The sequence below is a fragment of the Eurytemora carolleeae genome, unplaced genomic scaffold (assembly GCF_000591075.1).
Source record: "Eurytemora carolleeae unplaced genomic scaffold, Eaff_2.0 scaffold91, whole genome shotgun sequence".
In the NCBI taxonomy this organism is placed as follows: Eukaryota; Metazoa; Arthropoda; class Copepoda; order Calanoida; family Temoridae; genus Eurytemora; species Eurytemora carolleeae.
The window spans coordinates 446,423-469,245 of record NW_019396098.1 but is presented as its reverse complement, the minus strand read 5'-3'; the positions used below and the strand labels follow the sequence as shown (position 1 = coordinate 469,245).

Below are 22,823 nucleotides of genomic sequence, written 5' to 3'. Positions count from 1 at the left end.
CGAATGCTGCTCACTCTGGTTATTTCGGGGTGAGGGGTTTACAGACGGTTTAAATCACAGGGAAACCACACAATTATTAATTATAAAGTGAAATGAAGGGCTCAACAAATTGAACATCAACAGAAACACAAAACTATGATTTGAAAACAAACATAACAAAATAGTTTAGAGCACTGAAAGTCCCGACATTTATAAATACTAGGCTTCGCGCCCATCTTTTTAACTTTTAATTGTGGGTTTATCTCTGATTATCTTACCTCTTTGTACAGTATAAAACAAAAACAAAAAAAGTTTGCGGATTTCATAATATTTTTTCGCGCATTTTTTAAATTTTACAAAAATATAAAACTTTTAACACAAATTTTTAAAATTTTATCATTCCCTGCAGGGTCATGTGAGGTCCCACACAAAATTTTGGGCTCGATCGGTTCAGCCGTTTTGACGTTTATTGGATACAAACAAACAGACAAACACCCATACCCCCAAGATAAATTTATACATAGAAGCGTCGTAGTTTTTATTCTATTTTAAATTCGTTTTATTAGAGATGAGTTTTAAATGAAGTGGTAAATTATTCAATAGAGATGGGAAGGTATATAATGGAAAACGTTTAATATAGTCAAGATGAATTCTAGGAAAAATATAATCAGTATTGAAGTTGATATTCACGATCTTCTTGATTTTTAAGAAATTCGTTTAAAAAAGAAATAGGAGCAATATTGATACTTAATTAAATGCATGAAATTGTTGAGAAACTAATTCAGGTAAGGGTAGAATATTAAGAGAATAAAATAATGGATCAGTTTGCGCGGTATATTAAAATTCTAAGACAGCGTTTTTACTAGAGTTGCAATTATTCTGATCAGGGAAGTAAATATTACTATCCGTAATTTAAAGTGAAAACTCCGCAATTATCTTTTATAAAGACAAAATAACAAATGAAAACAATCAGTTTTTAAAAACAAATTAACATTAATTTAAATTGCACATGTAATGTTTGCAATAGAGGTTCACTTAAATCAACTTTTACGGCCCCTGTAAGTCATCCAAGGTTAATGTGAAACCTATTTCTTTTAACTTTCAGTTTATTTTCATTAATGAAAAGAGAAGGCTAACATTTAATAGATGACAAAAACACACTGAGAATAAGTGTTCATATAAATCCACTATTTGTAAAAATAACGTATACGTATATCCTGAAATTATTTATTTTAAAATCTAAAACAGTTTTTAGCAGTTCTTGCAACTGGTGAAAAGTTCAGGACTCCCCCCCCCCTAAAATGTTTGACCATCAAAAAACTAAAAAGCTTTTTTTCAGATATTGTTAAAACCAAGTTGAATGATTTCCAAATGGTATCAAACTTTTAAAACCTCACTGAGATACATGACACCAATAGTCGAAAAGGGTCCAAAACAGAAAATGGCAGGCCCATTTAGGAAACTTATTTGTGGTAGTTTTACCCTAGTGCTTCCTATCAGATGTATTGCACATGTTGAATTTGTTTATATACATAAGATTTAATCAGTGCAAATAGAGGTGAGCCGAAGAGAAAGAGTTCATGCTCGCTCTTATGTTTGTAGTTATTACCTGGTCTCCTATAGGTAAAATTGAGCACAGTGAAAATGGTGAATTTAAAACTCACCTAATAAACAATATTCTTGAGCTCTCTACCTAACCTCGCACTAATCTTATGCCTGCAGTCCAGCGTAGCCCAGAACCTCTAGGAGGCTATGATGAGAACCTACAACCGGTTACGGATGAAGGAGATACTGCGGGAACTACCTCGGAGTTAGATCTTTTAGCTCCAACTTCGCGCAGAACACGCTCTAGACTCGGAGCTGTTGGAACCTTCTCCAGATCCTTGTCTCGTGGAACTCCTGTATCTCCATGAAGTAGACCTCTAGGCTTTCAGGGTGCTGCTGGACGTGTATCTCGGACTCCTCCTGCTCGTCCAAGCACTCGTTCTTCAGGACTTCCTCTAAATTCTAGTATAGCATTTAGCCCTGTCATCTGACTCCGACTCCTCTGATGCCTCCGGTGAACCTGAGACTCATACTCTGTCATTTGGCTCCGACTCCTCCGATACCTCTGGTGATCTTGATGCTCTCCACCCCCTTGAGCAGGCTGCTCAGGACGTTAAGAGAAATTTCTTTTCAGGTTCTGCAAAGGAGGATCAGCTGAGACCACAGTGAACCCTAGATTAAAACAACTAAGTGATTTATGGATGTTTAAACACAGCAGTAACGGTGATTGATCATAAAAATCCAGGTTCCTCAGGAATTCGGCTGGTCAGCTAAATGAACGAAACGTAACTCCTTGTGATTAGTGTGAAGATATTGAGACAGACGTGAATTCTTTGAAAACACCTGAACACTTTCCCTGCCGCCCAGTGTAAGATCTGTGGATCTTTATAAACTAATGTGTGTTCAGGGTGTTCAAAGTCGAGAAGTTCTCCAGCTTGTCCTACAGAGAACCCCTATCTTCAAGCAACTAATCCTACAAATCTCTACAAATACATTGAATCTACCATTATCTATCTTACCATTCAAACTACCAATCTAAGATTTTGATGTAAACCTTTCTGAAGCCTATTTTATATTCTTGAAATTGAGTCTAATTTTCTACTATCGTACATGTCTTAAAACAGAATTGTCGATAAGTTTTTAAATGCTTAAAAGTCTAGCCACTTTAGTTTTAATAATAGGTCTTGTCTTTCAGACCAAGATGGGTTAGTTGTACCCCTCCCACTTGGTTTCATTCTCTTTCTCCAGGTTTATAAATCATCCGTGATTTAAATGTTCACATGGAANCCCACCCTTCCTAGCAATGCATGTCAGACAGAAAAATCAGATTGTAGAAGGAAAGCAGTTAAAACACATAAACTGAAATTATTTAATTCTGTCTTAAAAATATTCATGAAAGAAAACAGGGAGTTCAGGCATGTTTATGCCTAATTTTTAAAATATTTTTCTTAACAATATTGTAACATTAATATTTACCTTTTCAATCTCAAAAAATGCTTCTGCAACTTTCTGCATTTCTACATTTCTAAGTATTAATTTCGTGGATTTATCTTGGAACTTTTAGCAAAGGATCTGAGTTTTTGTCACAAACTCAGATTTGTTAAACCCAATATCTCTGCAACTGGATAGGGTAAAACTTTGATATTTCAAACTCAGATTATTTGATCTAACAGAATTCATAGTTTGAAATATCTAAGGTATACGACATTAGGTTTGCAAAGTTATAACGATAGGAAAATTTTAGTTTGTGGCAAAAACTCAATTCCTTTGTAGCTAACTGCTCGCCAGCAACAAAATATACCTAGTTGGTCACGATCCCTTTGATCTCAATTTAACTCCCAATCTCAACTTCCAATGTTTTTTTCAAAGTCGGAATTGTATAATTTGTTATTTTTTTTTGACTTACACTTAAAAACGATCTCATCGGAAACGTTATTTTTTTCCAGAAAAATACATATTTTTAAATTATATTTCAAGATGTACAAAATAGTTGTATAGGGGTTGATTAAAAACAATAATGTAAGCTTATGCTAGAGGTTTAAGAGCTGCAGTCTCTTCAGGGTTAGGTTTAGGTTGACCTTCTTCTGGAACCTTCTCAGCCTGCCATCTCTTTATAGCCTTAACAATAAATATATATGAATAATTAATATAAAATAAATTGAGTCTTTATAGTTTGAAATATCTAAGGTCTACGACATTAGGTTTCAACGATAGTGGGATTATAAAATCAGAGTTTGTGGCAAACACTAAATTTTGTATAACAATAAAATTTAGATTTAAACTTAAGTGAACTAATATTGGGTATTCATCTATGGAATAATGGTCAAATTCCCGCAAAAACTGCTGGCGTAACATATATTCCTCGAAAACAACAAGTATTCCATTATTCCTCATATAAAACTATATTATCTACCTCTATATTACAAGTTAGTTGGATTACAACAAGTATTCCATTATCCCTCATATAAAACTATATTATTTACCTATATATTACAAGTTAGTTGGATTACAACAAGTATTCCATTATCTCTCATATAAAACTATATTATCTACCTCTATATTACAGGTTAGTTGGATTACAACAAGTATTCCATTATCTCTCATATAAAACTATATTATTTACCTCTATATTACAAGTTAGTTGGATTACAACAAGTATTCCATTATCTCTCATATAAAACAACAAGGCTAGCTCAGAGGTTACAGTCCATATTAGGATAATCCACCAAACCTGTAAAAATAAAAAATGAATTTCGCTTATTTCTTTTACAAAATTTTGATGATAGCCAAGGCTAACGTTAAGTGGATTGGCTGAAGGAACTGAGTTTTTGCCACAAACTCTGATTTTCTAACCCCTTTATCTTTGGAACCCGATGTCGAACTGTTTTGATATATTTTAACTATGAATACTGTTAGAAAATCAGAATTTGTGGTAAAAAATCAGTTCATTTGTATTATTAAAACTATATTTTTAGTTTTTTAACTTTTTAATCAACGTTAAAAAAACTATTCTAATTAAAATATGTTATGTCTTACTCTACACCGATCCTCAGTAGTAAAATCCGTATAAGTCAATCGGTAAGATCAAATAGATTAATCTACAGAAACGGATCAATTATACACGGCGTCACAAGTGTCAAATATATCAAGAAAAACGAAATTTTCTCACAATAATTGACATGTTTTCCGAGATTAAATAAAAAAGTGTAAAAACAGAAAATAAAGAACACATAAAATTGCACTTATTTTATTGTAAGAAAAGCACTTTATTCTAAAATTATCACTATCTTCTATATATAAAAAAAAAATTCATATATATGTTGAGTATAGCCGGCCAAACAGCTGGAACGATCGGGCTGACATTTTTTGTGGACACTCATGGGTGGCCGGGGGGTGTTTTTTTTCCTCAATATTTTTTTAATTTTTATTTTATTTATTTTTTCCACGGGCAACGCCCGGACCTTCAGCTAGTTATTAATAATTTTGTCGGACACAAAAACTAATCTGACTCTAAGAGTGCACAAATTCTACGTTGCCATCTATTGTACTAAAATCAATTTAGGGGATATAAGCGAAGGAAAACTAAATTTAAACGTTTTTAAAAAGTAAAAATGAACACGTTTTATGAATTAAGAGTGAAAAAATCCAAAATAAATCATAAAATATCAACAAATTCAAAATGGTTATACCAGTAAAATATAAAAGGCTGTTTTTAGGTATAGATTTTTCAGATTTTACTTACCCCGTAATGAACGCATAGGGCAGTGAGATACCAACCAAAAATACAAGATATCAAATCTCCGACTGAAAAAAAATATTCAATTTTGATTTTATTTTGACTATTTTACAAAATATAATAAAGCAGAGTGAACTTCATTCTATTGCTAACATTTCTCCTGGAAAGTTGATTACATATATAAAAATGCTAAATTATGAATTAACGATAAGACTCTTTAAGAACTTATTTCAATATCTTCAAAAAAAAAAGTTAGATTAGATTTAGACAAAGAAATTTTTTTGAAGATCACCTTTTACTTCTTTTACAGTATTCATATATATGGGATGTACTTTATCAGAAAAAAAATGAAGCTGAAAGATTTTTATTTTTGATAAAGCTTACTTATATTTTGAAGGCTATCCCCCTCGTATAGTCCTGATGTGCCGCTGTTATTTCTGTACATCTTTGTAAACGTTTGTTGAAAAATATTTTTTGTAACCATTTAGTGAGTTATAATACGGTTACGGTAACCAGGTTACCTTCGTTTTCGAACCCACTCATATTTTTGTTATTGTGTTTGGTTTGGTTTAATAGTCTTTGGCTTATTTAAGTATAAAGCAATCTTTGAAATATAAAAACTTTTTTCGCAAAAACCCAAAAATGTTTTTTTTAAAACTGAAGCTTTAAAATCTTCATAACCAGGTTTACAAACAAGTGGGATTGCACAGTAAGCCCAAAGGACAAGGCCTGGCGACACTACAAAGTCGATACCGTCTCAAAAGTTGGTGCATAATTGTCCAAACTGTGTAGAACACCGTGCTTGATTGACCGGAATCAAACATTTTATTCCGGTCAATCAAGATCAATCAACTATTATCAACAATCCTGGATCATCCACTCTGAGTTCTCAATTAGCTCATGAGCTAGTTCAGCTAGTAGAGCTATTCCTGCTCCAACTAACCAAACCCACCACCTAGAAATTATCTTGTTCATCGTTGGGTAATTTTCAGAAAAAATGAATAAAACTTTCAGGATTTGAAAACTGTATTAAGATATTGAAAAATTAGATTATATATAAAGCAGTTTTTTAGTTCCATGGTTAATTATTAATAGTGTCAATTATAAGTTTTGAAATAACTATTCATCACTATAATTGTGGTTCTCAGTGCTATAAAGTTTTTGGACAACTAGGCTTTAATGTGAGAAAGAATATTGTTAGAGGTGATGCTTGACAGACTTCAATGGCTTTTTATAGAAATAATATTCTTTTAACAAAGCAGAAATAAAAAACAATAGGAAATATTAATTCTTTTTTTCTTCTCAAAATATCCAATGTTTTTTAGAAAATCCCAGAAACCACGTCTGTAATAAAATTTACCTGAGTACTTACCAAGCATACCCCCAGACTAGTTGAGGCCACCACCCCCATAAACCGAAGAATATGAAACCATGAAGAATATGGCAGAAACTGTAAGGATCAAATAAGTTCTGAGAAACCCTAAATATAAAATCATTTATTTTTGGATACCAGGGACCGAGTTTAATGAATTGGAAAGGTCACTGAACTAACTTGCGCCTTGAATCCCCGATTCAAATACTCGCGTATCTTTAACTTTAAATCGGTAATTGAAGTTTTAAAACGGTAATGATCATTAAATTTGGTTCCAGATTTAAGGTAATTGTAAATTGTTCTTGGCATTTTATCTTTAAAAAAATTCAAAGATAAGATTGCATGTAATCCTCAAACTAAATAGAAATATTTTAACCATTTGATCTACTTTTATAATTTACATATGTTTTATATAGACTCTATTAAAGTTTTATCAGATTATATCAATGTATTATGAGATACGATCAAAGTAAAAAAATTGTGAGGTCTTTAAAAAGTTTTCTTAGGTTCTATTAAAGTTTTGTGATATTTTAACAAAGTTTTATGAGATGCTAAAATGAGATTTTACAATAGTTTAAGGAGAATCGGTCAACATATTTTATAAGTTTTTCACCTAAATCACATAATATTCTGTCAAAGTTCTAGAAGATTCCAATTACCTAGGAGCATACCAATCTGGTACATAGATGGGCCACCATTTTCCGTTATGCCACGCCATTTTTAAAATTCAGTTTTCGATTCCGGAACTAAGTTGCTAAAAACTCGTGTCAATTTTCTAATCTTTAATGTAGGTGCTACCTCTTATATTTTTAATTATGAAGTCTGCGAGATTAAACAGCCTGAAGTTTGAAATATCAAATGTTCGCCAATTGCAGTTGCAAATATGTCGATTGGAGAATTCAAGTTTGAGGCAAGTTATCAGTTCCTTACAAGTAATTTAGCAGACTGTTATGTTTTCTACATTGCATCAGTTTAACTTGTATAACATGATAGCTCTGAAACATGTAGGTTGTAGTTTATACTTTGAGCTTTAACTTTGATATTATCCAATAAAGATCTTGTTTTGTACTAACGTAAATTATGTGTTTCCAAAAATTATGTTAACCCTGAGACACGGGCACAAAGCTTAAAGCCATAGAGAATAGAATGTATAGAGAGGAATTAAAAGAATCTCTCGGTATGAATTTTTTCAGTCCCTTTCAGCCTGAAAGGGAGTTCAAAGTGTACAAATCATGTAAATATTCACAAATGATATGCAGTAGAGTACATTAATACAGTATGTTCCCTAGACTATTCATTTCAATTTCGAAATTTTTAAAGCTGTTAAATAAACTTTATAATGAATAAGGTGAATAATAAACATCATTTGATTTATAGTTATAACGGAAAATCATCGTTTGTAAAGTGGAAGGCATAGAGTCTATGTGAAATGATCATTGGTCAATTATGAAACCATAATTTGGTTTTCTTTTAACAATAATTTTAGATTTTCTATAAAATGATATTCCAGGGCCCAAGAAGGTTATATAGCATAAATATGTGAAGTACACCTGCAGTATGGAAACAGTACAACAAAATGGCCGTTTTCCACTTTTTTCTAGTAAATTCCACTCTATATATTCTATTCTCTATGCTTAAAGCACTCTAAATTTCGTATAATATTCTTACAAACTGACCCACACTAAAGCAAATTTCATTGGACGTTAGCTCCAAAACTAACACTTGGCCCCTTTTAAGCACTGCTGAGTGTTAGAAATGGGCACAAATTGAAAGACTGGGTTTTGGGGATCCCGGCCCATATCCAGAGTAAAAGTCGTTAAACTATGACCAACATTTTATTAAACATGACGAGGACAACATTTCCCAATTTGAAAAAAAATTTAAATCGAAATTATAAAAGTACTTCTTTTTATATTAAATCTTTTGACCGTTTTCAGGAAAATGTCAGGTTTTCCAATTTGGAACATATCATAAATTTGAAACATTGTCGCGTTTTCGAGAGAAAACCCATTTTCCCGTTTTTGAGTATATAAATCACAATTCAAAACAAAAGTCACTTTCATAACTTACAAAATAAATCACTGAAAAAAAAATTATCTTTTGAATACTAAATTAACTTCTAGAACTATTTATTGACTCTAAGTTTCCACATTTTATATGTTAAATTTTCAAACATTTTAAACAAACAGTTTCCCGCATTTCTAGTTAATTCTATATTGTAAGAACAAATTATATTAATTTTTTGATTTCTCAATGCTTTGATGATTTCTAAATTATAAAAGAACAGTATGTTTTTATTTCCTATATTGTTAATATTTTACCCCTTTTCAAAAAAATCTTGTTTTGTTACGCAAGTGCGTAAATACTTTAAAATTGACATTGATATGAATTCCGGTAATTGTCTCAAAACCAGGACATGTTCGGAAAACGCGACATGAGCTGAAATCCGGTATAATTGTTTCAAAATAGGGATATGTTCGAAAATGAAATCAAGAATCAACAAAATCTAATTATCACACTTTATTATTAGTTTAAAATTGGCATTCATTGTTTCAATATATAGTTTTAGCCATTTTTTTTTTATAAATATATGGTGTAATTTTGTTCTACTTGTCTTGGATTTAAAGATATATACTCTTGAAAAAGATAGCTTAGCAAATTTGGTCCATTTCTAACACTCTGTGTTAAAAATGTGCCAAGTGTTAGTTTTTGAACTAATATCCCTTGAACTTAGAAAGTCTTGAGCAAAACAGTTAAATGTAAACACACCGCATATTGAATTCAATCCACTCATTGCACTGTACACTAGGAGCATTTCTCAAAAAACCAAATAACGTAACCACCAGAGGCTATTAAGTAAATTAAGAATAATAATGAGTCCATTGCCAACTCTTTTGATGTACATTAATCATCTCTGGTCTGGTTTTATGCTAAGCACTGGAGCACAATGATAAGCTGTATATAATCTACTCTAATAGTGTAAATGTAAAAGTGTGAGTAAGACTAAGCACTGATAAAAAGCAGCTGGATTCTTTATCTCCAGTATATAGTGTAGGCTAGGAATATACATGACGCACAAACCGGGAATCTAGACTGAGCAAATATATAGATATCTACGTATATATAATTATACGCAATACGCAGTTCTACACACTATATACGCAGATTTTACGCACGATCGTAGGCTCAAATTTTTTGTATAATGATAGCTCTCTAATTATGGTGGGGAATTTTGAGGGAATTTTCATAGTTCCAAAAATAGTTTTTAGTACAATAACGATGATTGGCGGACAAAGGAATTGAGTTTTTGTCACAAACTCAAATTTTCTAATCCCTATATCTTTGAAACTTGAATGTGTAAACTTTTGATATTTCAAACTTAGACTATTTGTTATAACAGAAATCATAGTTTGAAATATCTAAGCTCTACAACATTGGGTTCAGTAGATAAAGGGATTAGAAAAGCAGAGTTTGTGACAAAGACTCAATTCCTTTAGCTGTATATGCAAGTATCGCACCACAATAGTTCTCATGGGTCAGGTAAAAAGGATAAATTGAGACAAAAATCAGGCTTGAGGGAAGTTATTGGTTTATATCTGTGTGTATATTTCTACTAAAATAGGCGTAATTAATCTACAGTGGTAGGCGATAATATCAATAAAATGGAGACGACTTTTTTATTGGTCTTATAATTCCACGGGCAACGCCTGGCACTTCAGCGAGATCAACATAAGACAAGGATTAACATTTTTCGAATAAGTAAAATACGCAATTTAAAATTATTACAGATGTTTTAAAATTATTAAAGATGTTCTAAAACTACTCCATAATTGTAATCTGATGTTTGTACTTAATTAAGACAGGGTTTATTAAAAACAAAAATACGTTTAACTTTTTAAAAAGTTAAGGATTTAAAAGATCTTAATTTTTCATTTAAATTCCAAACACTTTTGCATTTTGAATAAAATTCATGATTCCATAAGACAATTTCTTAGGATATGCAATTTTTATATCTTTTGAGATTTACCATTTTTTATATCTTTTAGCGTGAACAAAATTATATATTTTAGAAATTAACCTTTTCAACTATTATTTAAAGTTTAATCCGTGACAGCCATGACCTGAAAATTAATTTTTGTGATGAACACATTTGTTTTAATATATACAGCAGTTTAGTTTCAGAAACAATCCACGACGTACTTCCTTGATTTCAGAAGATATTTTCTAAAATATTAAATTTTAGATCATTCAAAATACCTTTGTTTCAATACATTATCAGTGAATATTTTGCGTCACATTTCTTTGTTTGATTAAAGGGACTGTAAGCTTTATTTCAAGTGACCATTCACAACGGTACCCTTTTAAGCTTCGTCTGATCAAGTGTGAATTAGATATAGTATAAGTTTGAAAACTAATTATTTTCTATTGATATTTTTCTACAGAAGTGACTTTTGCATTTCTATTGCTGGAAAACATTAATGAATTATCAGGAAAAAAACACTTTTTAAAACAAAGTTAAACGACAATATCTTCCTCATTATTGATCAGATAAAGGTTTCAAAGGTACTGTTAATCTGGCATTTGCAATTTTTATATGGAGGGTCACTTGCAATAACGTTTAATTACAGTCCCTTTAAAGGGACTGTAGACAGAATTTTGCGTGAGCCAATATTGAAAGAGTTGCATTTCAGATTCACAATAGTACCCTTGAAACCATGAGGAACGCATCGTCAGTTTTTTTATCTTTTTTTATATTTTCACAATTTACTTCTTTGTCTCAAACTCAGTAGCATAAATCCGCGAGTTACTTTTACGCAGAAAATAATCAAAATTTTAGCAAATTCTAGCACATTCACCCTTGATCAAACTAAGGGATTACAGTTGTGAATCTTACATAATACTTCAAATTACGTCTACAAAATCCTTAGAGTAAATCCAATTTAAAATTAAAAACTGTTTTGTTTGTTTTTTAATTTTGTGACCATAATTTAAAGAAAACACCACTTTTATGTGGCAATAAAGAGTCAAGAATTCCGAACAGTCATTTCTGAACTATCATTTTTTAGTTGGGAACCCTGTATAGAACTAATATTCGCCATTTCCATGCTATAGTCTTCTGTTTAGTTGGGAACCCTGTATAGAACTAATATTCGCCATTTCCATGCTATAGTCTCTTGTTTAGTTGGGAACCCTGTATAGAACTAATATTCGCCATTTCCATGCTATAGTCTCTTGTTTAGTTGGGAACCCTGTATAGAACTAATATTCGCCATTTCCATGCTATAGTCTCTTGTTTAGTGTGGAACCCTGTATAGAACTAATATTCTCCATTTCCATGCTATAGTCTCCTGTTTAGTTGGGAACCCTGTATAGAACTAATATTGTCCATTTTCATGCTATAGTCTCCTGTTTAGTGGGGAACCCTGTATAGAACTAATATTGTCCATTTTCATGCTATAGTCTTCTGTTCAGTGGGGAACCCTGTATAGAACTAATATTGTCCATTTTCATGCTATAGTCTCCTGTTTAGTGGGGAACCCTGTATATATAATATTGTCCATTTTCATGCTATAGTCTCCTGTTTAGTTCGGAACCCTGTATAGAACTAATATTGTCCATTTTCATGCTATACTAAAGATTCTTTCTAAGAACTCGTACATATTCAAAGACCTTAAAGGGAGTGTTCGCGAAAGGGGGTAAAGGCTTAATGCGATAAAATGCTCTTTTGATCGATACTAATCTTCCTTCTATCTGTTGCGATCATTCAACTCGGATCGTAAACAAATCAATTTAATTCCAAACAAATCATTCAGATATTACAAACAATAGTCATCGATTATTTTTCGACGCATTCGTAAATAGTTGATATTTCATAACATTTCGTATTTTTCATGATCTGAGAGTTACTTTTGAAAACATTTATTCCTGTTTCGAGGATTTTTAATAATGAAGACGACATTTTCACATTTTCCAGGAATGTTCGAAAATCCAGCGCCCGCGAAAATTATTAAAAAAAAAAAAAATCAAATCAGAAAATTCATACTTTTAGACCAAAGTTTTTATTTTTGGGTTTTTTTCCGGAAACTTTTTTTCCTGTGGCTTTCATACATAGATTCATATCATCCTGGGTTGATAAGATATGGTGAAGGGGGATTTGTTTGTGGCAAAGACTCAATTCCTTTATTTAAATGTGAAAAAAGTCTATAAATACATATCCTAAGACCAAATTTAATGAATTTGAGTTGGGTCGCTGAACCACCAACTCTACTACTGGTTTAAATTTGAACCACCAATTCAAAGTTTAAGATTCAAGAAGTGTTTGAATCGGTGGTTCAAATTTGAACCGTCTAAAGGCAGTTCAAATTCACTAAATTTGGTCTCTGGAACCAGATTTATATAACTAATAGCGAGACTTCGTTGAAACGCGTAGACTTAAAGTTGAACCACTTCTCTTTATCTGGACCTGGCGTACAAGATAAGTGGCTGAACTACGTCTACGCGGCTCAACTGTCTCGCTATTCATTAAACCTGGTCCCATTCTATATTAAATAAACACAAACAATATAAATGGCAAAACCTTTAATTTTACTTCCTTTTGTTTGTTTTGCTTGCCACGTGAACCTGTGAAAGTGTGGATGATTTCAATGTACTGTATAGTTTAATTGTGTAGATGTACAACATATGTACATGTTTAAGTTTTTTTTGTACTATTTTTACATTATGAATTTTATGCATGAAATCAATGTATTGTAGCAGTTTATATGTTTTGGTTATGTACAATATGTACTTAATTTAGGCTCTGCAACAACTGTAGCAGCTACTTCAGCAGCTGCTGCTAGTACAACAGCTGCCGCTAGTACAACAGTTGCTTCAAGCACAACAGCTACAGCAGTAGGTCCTGGTACAACTGCCTCTAATGACAAGTACTGTACATTGAACAGTCAGCATACAATGTGCTTATACAAGGTACGAAAAAAACATTTTTAATATATACAGGTTACCCACAAAGAATGATCCTTTAATGACGACCTAGAGCGCTTTAAATATAGAGATTAACAGGTTTCATATGGTCATATTCGTATAACTGCATATTAACCGGGAATGTAAAATAAACATATTGAAAAAATCCATTAATTGAAAAAAATCTTATCCTAGCCTGTCCGGAACAAGCATAAAGCATTAGGAACCCTGATAAGACTTATCAGGGCTAGGGAAATAATCTTTATCCTGTACATTTTTTTTTTTTTGGGGGGGGGTAGGGGGTAGGGTCAGAAGATTGGTAGTAAGGAAAATATTCCCAAAAAAATCAGCAAATAAAGGTGTTTAGGGTCCTTCAGCAGACTGCACTAGTAAGGAAAATATTCCCAAAAAAATCAGCAAATAAAGGTGTTTAGGGTCCTTCAGCAGACTGCACTAGTAAGACAATTTTCCGAACTTTGTCTGAAAATGCTAAAACTTTAATTCTCAACAAGCACAACGAGCTGAGGAGCAAGGTTGCAACAGGACAAGAGGCAAATCAACCTTCAGCTTCAAACATGAACAAGCTTGTGAGTAGTTTTTAAAGTTATGATTTTTCAAAAATATATTTGAGCGTTTTAATTACTTTCAACTTAATTTAAATCTTGTTGTTTGAAAAAAAAATTATTGTAAAAGTCAAAACAAAAATATTGATATAATTAAAAAAAAAGGATTTCAGTTTTTGCCTCAAACTCTGATTTTCTTAATACTGTTTTATCTAGTCTTATATTATTCTGAAAATGTCTTCAGTAAGAATACTTTGATATTTTACAATTAAGAAATCATGAAAACTCCGGGTTATTTGAAGTAACGAAACGATACGTTTCTAGGTTTGTAGTTTCTCCGATACGTTTCTAGGTTTGTAGTTTCGCCGATATGTTTCTAAGATTGTAGTTTTTCCGATACGTTTCTAGGTTTGTAGTTTCTCCGATACGTTTCTAGCTTTGTAGTTTTGCCGATATGTTTCTAAGTTTGTAGTTTTTCCGATACGTTTCTAGGTTTGTAGTTTCTCCTTTACGTTTCTAGGCTTGAAGTTTCTCCGATACATTTAAAGGTTTGAAGTTTTTCTGATACATTTCTATGAATTCTAGTTTTTCCTAAACGTTTCTAGGTTTGTAGATTTTTTCGATACACTTCTAGGTTTGCAGTTTCTCCGATACGTTTCTAGGTTTGTAGTTTCTCTGATTCGTTTCTCTGCTAGTATTTTCTCCTTTACGTTTTTAGTTTTGAAGGTTCTCCGATATGTTTCTAGGTGTGGAATGCCGAGTTAGAGTCTATATCCCAGAGACTAGCTGACCAGTGTATATTTGCTCATGATTCTGTCAGGTAAACTACAGGTTTAACCACTTCAGAGATGACTTTATACATACACTCAGCCTTTTTCATTAAATTCTTGATTCTCTGAAACTACAGGGTGTCCCATTAATTCTGACAATTTTTAAACAGCAATGTAACAAAATATCCGCTTCAAGTATTGCAGAAAAAACACAAATTCAGTTTTTATACACCAGTATTTCGATCAAACGTTTCAAGCGCAATTTCACCTTTCTTTGGTTAGGCGGGTTAGATAAAACTTATTTTGCACGAAGATAGCCAAGAGCTTACTCAGAGTTTTTAAAATTCGTCGATAACCCTCATTTCGTTGAAGAGTTATTACTCTTCAAAGTCAACCCTGCCGAAATACTTCTAACAGTTTTAGTCGATTTTCACATTAGAGGTGAATTATGCATTTTTTTACATTTCTGGGTTTCTGCGGATTTACACTTATTTGTCCAAATTCAATCTTCAAACCAACATTTTAAAGAGTTTTAGGTCGTCATTAAAGTCTCATCCCTTGTGAATAACACTTTTATCATAAAACATCTTTGATTCAGTTCTCAAGGGGAATCTTTAATGGATATACTTGGTTTAGTTTTTCATCAAATATTCAGGGTTAGCCACAAAGCATGAAACTGTAAAGAGACGACCTGAAACTTTTAAATATTACGATATCATGGTTGAATTATAACATCTGCCTTAGATATAGTCTTTTGATGATTGGGCATAGTCAATATTTTATGTTATTATTTTTTAGCCTTTTTTATTAAATACTTTTTTGCCGGCATATACGTTTTGAATAAACAATATAAATCAAACAAATCATGTTTAAAGATTGTTGAATTATAGACAAAACACTCTGGTTTGTCCGGGGTAAATGGTTTACAGTAAAGAATCCCTTAAACATATAATATCATATTATATTAGGAATAAACTGGATGGAACTTCAGTCGGACAAAACCTTTATATTTCCTCCAGCTCTGCACAAGGATCTGAAGCATCTGTTCAGGTTTTTTTTTTCAAACGATATTTGATATATTTTCAGAATTACAGAATAAACCAGAATAAGAGTCGTTTTAGTTCAATTTTAATTATTATCAATGCTAACTGTTTTGTAACATATGTAACTGTTATAGCTTGTAATTGTGGATCTTGAGAGATCTCGATCTTTTGTTAATCTGCAGATTAATTTAATCTTTATGCGATATCCGCAGTATAGTTGCGTAGCTGAAAAGAAGAGATTAAGCATTGATCTTCAAAATAAAAGTGCCCATTGTGGATATCGAGATAAAGCACAAAAGTTCCCAGCTCTTTTCATAAAGAATTGAAAATTATAAAATGTTAACGGCGTTTAAAAAAATGGGAAGAATATCGAATACTATACTTTAAAAGAGTATTTTCAGGGAGGTTCCGCTGGCAGTGTCCAGGCCTGGTATGATGAGGTGACAAACCCTGGCTTTAGCAGCAGTAATATCAGCCCATTTGTGTAAATATAAGTTTGTAAATAGGGATTGTTCAAGTTTTTTAAGTGAACAGCATACAGTGATAACCAGAAAACTAAAGAATAGGATGTCGTCTTTTAGACTCAAGTTATGCATTTGAATAGTCCAACAAATATTAAGCACAGCAATTGTGAAGTGTAAACAGACCCGTTTTCACATAATAGTGATTTAATAATTGGCTATTAAAACTATTAGTTTTGTAACAACCAAGGCTATATAATAGAATGGATATATCATATACTGATGTAATGTTCCGGGCAGTACGTTTGACATTGGACCCTGGACTTTTGTCTTTAATTTTCGTAAAGTTAGTTGGTGTCAAAAGAATATAAAAAACATTGTAAGTTTTTAAAGTTTAGCCTCCTTCTTTGTATCATAAAAATAGTCGGAGATACTAAAGAATTAAACAACCTTGGTAGTATATTTAAAGGGAGTGTTCCCGAAAAATAGAAGGGGGTGTAGGCTTAATGCGATATAAAAACGCTTTTGATCGCTACTAATCTTACTTCTATCTGTTGCGTCTATGAGGAGAAAATTGTTATAGACGTCTCATACCAAATAACTTACAAATTGAGAAAATTGCAGCATACGACTTAGACCGTAAAAAATCAATTGAATTTCAAACAAATCATTCAGATATTACAACCTAAAGTCATCGATTATCTTTCACCACATTTGTATATAGTTTATAATTTTTTATATTTTATTTTTTTTAAACGGATTTCGAAAAATGTGAGTGGTGCGCGGCATTCTTAGATAGTTGCACAAGTGACAAGAGAAATAATCAAATTCAAAACAAATTAATTAAAAAATATTATAAAATATAAACTATATACAAATGTGGTGAACGATTATCGATGACTATAGATTGCAATATCTGAATGATTTGTTTGAAATTAAATAAATTTTTTTACGGTCTAAGTCGTATGTTGCAATTTTCTCAATTTGTATGGACGCCAAGTTATTCGGTATGAGACGTCTTTAACAATTTTCTCCTTATAGACGCAACAGATAGAAGTAAGATTAGTAGCGATCAAAAGAGCTTTTTTATCACATTAAGCATTTTTTCCCAAGCACTCCCTTTAATACTTTTAATTTTAGACTAATTTCACAATATCTTAGTAAATTCTTAAGGTACCAGCAGACCACATTTTGGAAATTTCAAAACAAGGCGCATTTGATGCTACCCAACTTTTGGGAGGCACTGTTATGTTTACAAGATTTTAGCGACAGTATGTCATTTCGCTAACTCCAGGGCCCATGATCTACCAAAGCTCTTCTTAGATTTGGACCCTGAACTTCAATTCAAACTTTTTAAACAAACAAGGTATTTTTATAAAATGAATGACAGCCAGAGTGAAAATTTGTTAGAGTAAAACTTTAAGTACACCATGCACTAAGGCAGAGATTTAAGAAATTTCCCCCAAAAATCTAGGGTCAACTCAGATTCACGGCTGTGAAGCACACCCACAAAAAGTATAGATCGAAAGATAGAGGCATACCTTTAAGCGGGTCGTTGTAACAACATCAAATGCACTTTAGTATTGCTTTAATGTCGTCCTCCTATTCTACAGTTTTCTGGTTAGCACTGTAGATGGATTTTTCTACAACAAAAACTAGTGCCATACCTTGCGTGACCCGAAATATTGGGATCGAAAAGTATGAATTAGATGGGGATAATCTCCATAACCAAATTATCAAAAGTTTTGAATTTAGGGATTGAAATAGTTTGAAATAGTTTGAAATGGGAAGATTGCTTGACTAATATTGTCTTAAACCTTTAATATTTCAAACCTTAAAATCTGTTAGTTCAAATCATTTGAGTTTGGAACACCAGGTTTCAAAGATATAGGGATTGCAAATATTTGAGTTTGTGGCAAAAACTCGGTTTCTTTTAAGGTTTTCATCTGGAGCTGGGCATTATACACAGCTTGTCTGGGCGGAATCTACGGAAATAGGATGCGGTTCCGTTTATTACAAGGTTAGTTCCGTTTATTTTAAGTGGTTTCGTTTATTTTAAGATTTGCACCGTTTATTATATGGATTGTTCCGTTTATTATATGGATTGTTCCGTTTATTATATGGATTGTTCCGTTTATTATATGGATTGTTCCGTTTATTTTAAGATTGGTTCCGTTTATTATAAGTTGGGTTCCGTTTATTTTAAGGTTGGTTACGTTCATTATAATTTTGGTTCCGTTTAAAATTATTGTCAGTTCCGTTCATTATAAGGTTTGGTTCTGTTTATTATAAGTTTGGTTCTGTTAATTATAAGTTTGGTTCCGTTTATTACATGGTTAGTTCTGTTTATTGCATGTTTGGTTACGTTCATTATAATTTTGGTTCCGTTTAAAATTATTGTCAGTTCCGTTTATTATAAGGTTTGGTTCTGTTTATTATAAGGTTCAGTTTATTTCAAGTATGGTTCCGCTTATTGCAAGTTTGTTTCTGTTTATTGCGAGTTTGGTTCTGTTTATTACAAGTTTGGCTCTGTTAATTATAAGTTTGGTTCCGTTTATTACAAGGTTAGTTCTGTTTATTGCATGTTTGGTTCCGTTTATTACAAGTTTGGTTCTCTTTATTGCAAGTTTGGTTCTGTTTATTACAATTTTGGTTCCGTTTATTGCAAGTTTGGTTCTGTTTATTGCAAGTTTGGTTCTGTTTATTGCAAGTTTGGTTCTGTTTATTGCTAATTTGGTTCTGTTAATCATAAGGTAGGTTCTGTCAATTGTAAGTTTGGTTCTGTTTATGTTAAGCTTGATACTGTTTATTATAAGTTTGGTTCTGTTTATTATAAGTTTGGTTCTGTTTATTATGAGGTTGGTTCTGTTTATTATAAGGTTGGTTCTGTTTATTATAAGGTTGGTTCTGTTTATTACAAGTTTGGTTCCGTTTATTGCAAGTTTGGCTCTGTTTATTATAAGGTTGCAGGTTCTGTTAATTGTAAGGTTGGTTCTGTCAGTTATAAGTTTGGTTCCGTTTGGTTCTCTTTATTGCACATTTTGTTCTGTTTATTACAATTTGTGTTCCGTTTATTGCAAGTTTGGTTCTGTTCATCATAAGGTTGGTTCTGTTAATTGTAAGTTTGGTTCTATTTATTATAAGTTTGGTTCTGTTTATTATAAGTTTGGTTCTGTTTATTATAAGGTTGGTTCTGTTTATTACAAGGTTAGTTCCGTTTATTGCAAGTTTGGTTCTGTTTATTACAAGTTTGGTTCCGTTTATTGCAAGTTTGGTTCTGTTAATTGTAAGTTTGGTTCTGTTTATTATAAGGTTGGTTCTGTTAATTATAAGTTTGGTTCTGTTTATTACAAGGTTGGTTCTGTTAATTTTAAGTTTGGTTCTGTTTATTATAAAGTTGGTTCCGTTTATTATAAGTTTGGTTCTGTTAATTATAAGGTTGGTTATGTTAATTGTAAGTTAGGTTCTGTTTATTATAAGGTTGGTTCCGTTTATTATAAGTTTTTTTTCTGTTTATTATAAGTTTGGGTCTGTTATTATAAGTTTGGTTCTGTTTATTATAAGGTTGGTTCTGTTTATTATAAGGTTGGTTCTGTTTATTATAAGGTTGGTTCTGTTTATCACAAGTTCGGTTCCGTTTATTGCAAGTTTGGCTCTGTTTATTTTAAGGTTGCAGGTTCTGTTAATTGTAAGGTTGGTTCTGTTAGTCATAAGTTTGGTTCCGTTTATTACAAGGTTAGTTCCGTTTATTGCAAGTTTGGTTCTGTTTATTATAAGGTTTCAGGTTTTGTTAATTGTAAGTTGGGTTCTGTTAATTATAAGTTTGGTTCTGTTAATTATAAGGTTGGTTCTGTTAATTGTAAGTTTGGTTCTGTTCATTAAAAGGTCGGTTTCGTTTATTACAAGGGTGGTTCCGTTTATTACAAATTTGGTTCCGTTTATTGCAAGTTTGTTTCTGTTTATTACAAGGTTGGTTCTGTTAATTATAAGTTTGGTTCTGTTAATTATAATTTTGGTTCTGTTAATTATAAGTTTGGTTCTGTTAATTATAAGTTCGGTTCTGTTAATTACATGTTTGGTTCTGTTTATTACAAGTTTGGTTCCGTTTATTGCAAGTTTGGTTCTGTTAATTATAAGGTTGGTTCTGTTAATTATAAGTTTGGTTCTGTTTATTATAAGGTTAGTTATGTTAATTATAAGTTTGGTTCTGTTCATTATAAGGTTGGTTCCGTTTATTGCAATTTTGGTTCCGTTTATTGTAAGTTTGGTTCCGTTTATTACAAGTTTGGTTCCGTTTATTGGAAGTTTGGTTCTGTTTATTATAAGGTTGGTTCTGTTAAATAAAAGTTTGGTTCTTTTAATTATAAGTTTGGTTCCGTTTATTAAAAGGTTGATTCTGTTCATTAAAAGGTTGGTTTCGATTATTAAAAGGTTAGTTCCATTTACTATGAGATTGGTTCCGTAAATTATAAGGTTGGGTCCATTTATTAAAAGGTTTGTTCAGTTTAATATTACTTAATTTTCCTAAAACAATATTTCTATGTTAAAGATGTTCACAGATGTTTTTATCTAATTAAAATAAATAATGACAGACAAGTAAGAAAGCTAGAATGCAATTAATGTCTTGAGTAATTAAACTATATATTTATATTTCGAATCCATCATTTAATGTCAGAATATAACTAGAATACCAGCTTTTCTGCTATTTCAGAAATTATAATTTGCCCTTAAACTAAAAAAATATAGATATTAGAAAAAAAACTATCTCTTTCAACACAGAAATTTTGATATCGATAATAATAATATATAAACTGTAGTTTGATCATATTTACTGGATTTATTTTGATATCGATAATAATAATATATAAACTGTAGTTAGATCATATTCACTGGATTTATTTTGATATCGATAGTAATAATATGTAAACTGTAGTTAGATCATATTTACTGGATTTATGTATTTCATTGCTGGGAATTGAACACTCGCCACAAACTATAATTTTCTGATAAACACATCTTATAAGCATCCTAAGGAAAAAACCTTTGAAATTTTAAACTTTGACTAGTTAATTTAGTAAAATTCATGATATAGAAGACATAGGATATCAGGTTGAAAAGAGTTTGTTGCCAGTGTACAGTTCCTTTATAGGATAAATCTTGGTACATGTTAATATTTTAGAATTGATATTGTCAAATACAATATGGATCGTGTGTTGTAAACAATGTATATTGTACAATGAAACCCATGAAACTGGATTAGGAAGAAATCTAATGTTTATTATAATTGATGTATTTATGTATTTTAAAGCAAATCATTTTAACATAATCTTGAAAATTAACTTATGGAGTTAATGAAAAATGGAACTGGTGCACTGCATAATAGCTGTGTGTGAAATTCATTGGACTTTTTAAACCATAACGTTAGTCTTACAAATGTTTCCATACTTGTATGGGTTTCACTGTAAATATAATAACTATTCTAGGATGGAGTATGGTACAGGAATCTGATAGTTTGTAACTATGCCGTTGCTGGAAATCTTATTGGTGGATCCATGTACAAACAAGGTAAGGTGTACACTGTACACTGTACAACCATATCAAAGAATAATTCCCTTTTTTAATTTAGGAGCTGTATGTAGTGCTTGCCCTGCTGGAACTTCTTGTACACCTTCTGAGGGTTTATGTACAAAGTAATATATACGCTGCAGTACAGTACTGTACAGCAAACATGTTTTGAAACCATGGCAAACAAAGATATGGATTAAAATGACTTGTCAGATATTTATGTATTATATTATAACAGAATAAAAGTTTAATTTTAACTATTTATTCTTAGTTTTGTACCATGTAAAGTTGTAATGCAAGAAAAGTTAATTGCTGTCGCGTATACTCTGCGTACATTTTGAAACCAGTTCTCTCTGGGCGGAATTTGTAAACAAGAATAGATGCATCAGTGTTCGTTTAGTATCCGAGGAGGTTAAAAGCATTAAATTTTGATAATTTTGATAATTCACATAATAGTTTCCTATGACCAGATTATTTAATTGATTTTTTTATGTTAAAGATGGATCCCATGTCAGGCTTCGACATCCGTCTTGTGTTTACATTAGCGCCCAGAGACAGTACACTGCAGTACAAAAGATGTGTACACTTCTGAAATAACTTTCCTTACATTACATCCTTGGTGAAGGGGAGGTTGGGAGGGATGATATTAATAAGAATTAAAGATGACAAAAGTTATTATAAATAATTTTTAATGAAATATTGAAACACTCATCTATATATAAATAGTAGTTATCTCTGTTTATTTGTTTATGTATAACTCATGAACCCCTGGACCGATTTGCCTCAAATTTTGATTGGGGAACTCGGGAGAATCACAGAAATGTTTTGA

General features: G+C 31.6%; 2 protein-coding genes across 4 annotated transcripts; one reads left to right on the top strand and one right to left on the bottom strand.

The window, feature by feature from the left end:
• The first annotated feature begins 1,510 nt into the window (after positions 1–1,510).
• LOC111694878 (venom allergen 3) lies at positions 1,511–22,251 on the top strand. Its single transcript, XM_023463928.1, has 9 exons — positions 1,511–1,602; positions 13,429–13,598; positions 14,027–14,179; positions 14,902–14,975; positions 15,894–15,975; positions 16,370–16,452; positions 18,368–18,449; positions 21,913–21,994; positions 22,056–22,251. Exons 1-9 carry the CDS (start codon positions 1,560–1,562, stop codon positions 22,121–22,123), a joined length of 837 nt encoding a protein of 278 aa, XP_023319696.1. The 5' UTR covers positions 1,511–1,559; the 3' UTR covers positions 22,124–22,251.
• LOC111694879 (UPF0314 protein Sala_3154) lies at positions 3,476–7,657 on the bottom strand. 3 transcript variants are annotated; one of them, XM_023463931.1, is made up of 8 exons: positions 7,558–7,647; positions 7,292–7,386; positions 6,633–6,740; positions 6,128–6,215; positions 5,645–5,705; positions 5,267–5,328; positions 4,148–4,255; positions 3,476–3,642 (listed from the first exon to the last, which is right to left on the bottom strand). In XM_023463931.1, the coding sequence occupies exons 2-8, from the start codon at positions 7,348–7,350 to the stop codon at positions 3,550–3,552; spliced, it is 579 nt and encodes a 192-aa protein (XP_023319699.1). In that variant the 5' UTR covers positions 7,351–7,386; positions 7,558–7,647; the 3' UTR covers positions 3,476–3,549. The 3 variants fall into 3 exon arrangements, with proteins under 3 accessions (XP_023319699.1, XP_023319700.1, XP_023319698.1); XM_023463932.1 differs by having other exon boundaries at positions 7,563–7,635; XM_023463930.1 differs by having other exon boundaries at positions 7,292–7,657.
• Positions 22,252–22,823: the final 572 nt, after the last annotated feature.